Below are 2,479 nucleotides of genomic sequence, written 5' to 3'. Positions count from 1 at the left end.
TTAAGTCCAAGCTGTTGACACTGGTTGAATGGTAAGCTTCAGCTGTCAGCATTCTAACGTTTGTAAGTTAAACCACAATTTGAAAGAAATTAACAGTTTATATTTAAAATTGTTTAACTACTTAGTTCATTCTTTGAACTTACTGGGTGGTGTGCTTATTGAGTGGTGTGATGTAAAAACATTTTAATTATTTTTTGATTAACAGATTTTTAAGAATCCACAATTTGCTGTGTTCAGGACAACTTAGTAAAAGATCCAAACTACAGAGGTCTGTCTGCATTTCAAAGAAAAATAGTAATAACATAGATATAATGCATATTTTTTTTCTAGGAAATCCCACAAAACCACTTTGTACAGACTTTAAATTGGGGGAAAATCAATGTAATTTTAGTCATGACTTAAGGCAGAACACTGACCCATATACTTTCTTAGGGCACCTTTGACTTCACTATTCCTTAGAGTATAGATGAGGGGGTTCAGCGCAGGAGTGAAGATAGTATAGAACACTGATACTACTTTATCATGGTTAGCTGACCTGTAGAATTTGGGTTGCATATAGGTAAAAATGGCAGCTCCATAAAAGAGTCCCACCACAGAGAGATGTGAGGAGCAGGTGGCAAAAGCCTTTTTACAGACTTCTCTAGAACGCATCTGGAGAACTGCAGCAAGGATGAGAGTATAGGAAATCAGGATGAAAGAAAATGGGACCAAGAGCATTAACACACAGCATACGTACATTACATACTCAAAGACAAAAGTGTCAGCACAAGCCAAAGGCAACAGACTAGGGGCCTCACAAAAGAAATGATTGATCTCATGAGCATCACAAAATGGAAAACTCAGAGTAGTAGCAGCTTGCATGAGCCCATCAGCTGCCCCCAGGAACCAAGACCCCACAGTCATTCTCAGGCATAATTGCCAGTTCATGAGGATGGGGTATCTCAGAGGGTGGCAAACAGCCACATACCGGTCATAGGACATGGCTGCTAAGAGGAAACACTCACCCCCTCCTAAAGTCAGGAAGAAGAATATCTGCAGCCCACAGCCAGCAAGGGAGATGGACTTCTTTCCAGTCAAATAGTCAGCAGCCATTTTGGGCACAATGGTGGATACCAACATTATGTCCATGAGGGAGAGTTGGCTCAGTAGGAAGTACATGGGCGTGTGGAGCCGGGCATCCTGGTGAATCAGGAGAATCATGAGGGCATTGCCCACTAGAGAGGCAAAGGCAGTTGTCAGAACCATCACAAAGAGAAATAGTTGGGCTTCTGTGTGGTTAAAGAGTCCTAGAAGAATAAAATATGAGGTGGTGTTTCCGTTTTTCATGATTTCAAACAGGAGTGATACTGAAAAGGAAGAAATAGATGACAGAGATCATTCACAGTACTCTATTTGAATTACATATTGATTGATAATTACATGACTGAAAATGATAGAACCTTTTTCAAATCTTTTATTTGCCATTTTCAAAATAATTTAACATAGACATAAAATTAATTACAACTTTCTCCCATTTTTCTCACTTTCAAAGTTTTCAGAATAAGTATTTCCACCTTTATTATTGATTAATGGGCATAATTAATAATCCTTTTGATAAATTACAAGAATATGGTGTGTCGTTAGCATCACATGACACCAACATAAGTGAACATTATTCACATAATTTGTAATTTATAATTGTGCCTTGCTTTATATCATGTTTAGTCAATATTCTTAGAATCTAAGTCAAATCAATGTGTTTTATTATATAAAAGCCAGGTCATTGATACAGGAGTCACACATATAAAACATCAATGTTTACTGAAACCTGTCCGAATCAGATCATCATTCTTGATAGTATTTAATTAAGAAAGGTATTGTTTTTCCAGAGAGAGAGAGAAAGAGAGAGAGAGTTTATATTTTCATGTCTCGGAGCCAAAGTACTGAGTCTGCAGAAGGCATATAACTTAAATTGGAATTGTTAGCACATTTAGTTTAATTTTACTGAGTTACACACTGAAACAGTAATGACCTTAGAATATTTCCCTCAGTGTGACACTGTAATACTAAATGCAGAATTTAATTAACCAAAGAAAAGCACTTTGTATAATGATAATGTTTCCCTTCAAAGTCATGGAAACACAATTTTATCGGGTAAAAAAGAGACAATAAAAATTCTGAATTCTTCATCCAATCACAGAAGTAAATTAATTTCTTCTTCAGTTCAAAAAGAATCTACATCTTTAAAGGCATTTTTGTCTCTGATCTATTCTAGTTTGTTGAATAAATAAAACCATAGCTCCAACATGGGTATACCCATTATTTCTCAAAGGTATGGTATAATTCAGTGAATTTATATAGCAGGAGTCCACCTCTTCCATGGACAGTCCTTTTGCCTCCACTTTACATAGGCATCCCCTACTTGAATGTCATTCAGCATGAAGAAATGCAGTGCAAAAGGCTTCCTCAATCCCTAACTCCAGTTCTTGAGCATCATTAC

At 36.6% G+C, this 2,479-nt stretch overlaps 1 protein-coding gene across 1 annotated transcript; it reads right to left on the bottom strand.

Moving 5' to 3' along the window:
• Positions 1 to 387: 387 nt before the first annotated feature.
• Positions 388 to 1,326, bottom strand: LOC144233280 (olfactory receptor 2T8-like). Its single transcript, XM_077766106.1, has one exon. The coding sequence runs from the start codon at positions 1,324 to 1,326 to the stop codon at positions 388 to 390; it is 939 nt and encodes a 312-aa protein (XP_077622232.1).
• Positions 1,327 to 2,479: the final 1,153 nt, after the last annotated feature.

The sequence above is a fragment of the Crocuta crocuta genome, unplaced genomic scaffold (genome assembly GCF_008692635.1).
Source record: "Crocuta crocuta isolate KB4526 unplaced genomic scaffold, BGI_CrCroc_1.0 scaffold392, whole genome shotgun sequence".
NCBI classification, from domain to species: Eukaryota; Metazoa; Chordata; class Mammalia; order Carnivora; family Hyaenidae; genus Crocuta; species Crocuta crocuta.
Note: the sequence above shows the minus strand (reverse complement) of the source record. Positions and strands in the feature narration are given on the sequence as shown.

Bases quoted from the DNA above. Each gene is read 5' to 3' on its own strand.
- LOC144233280 (XM_077766106.1), bottom strand. From the start codon at position 1,326: ATGAAAAACGGAAACACCACCTCATATTTTATTCTTCTAGGACTCTTT.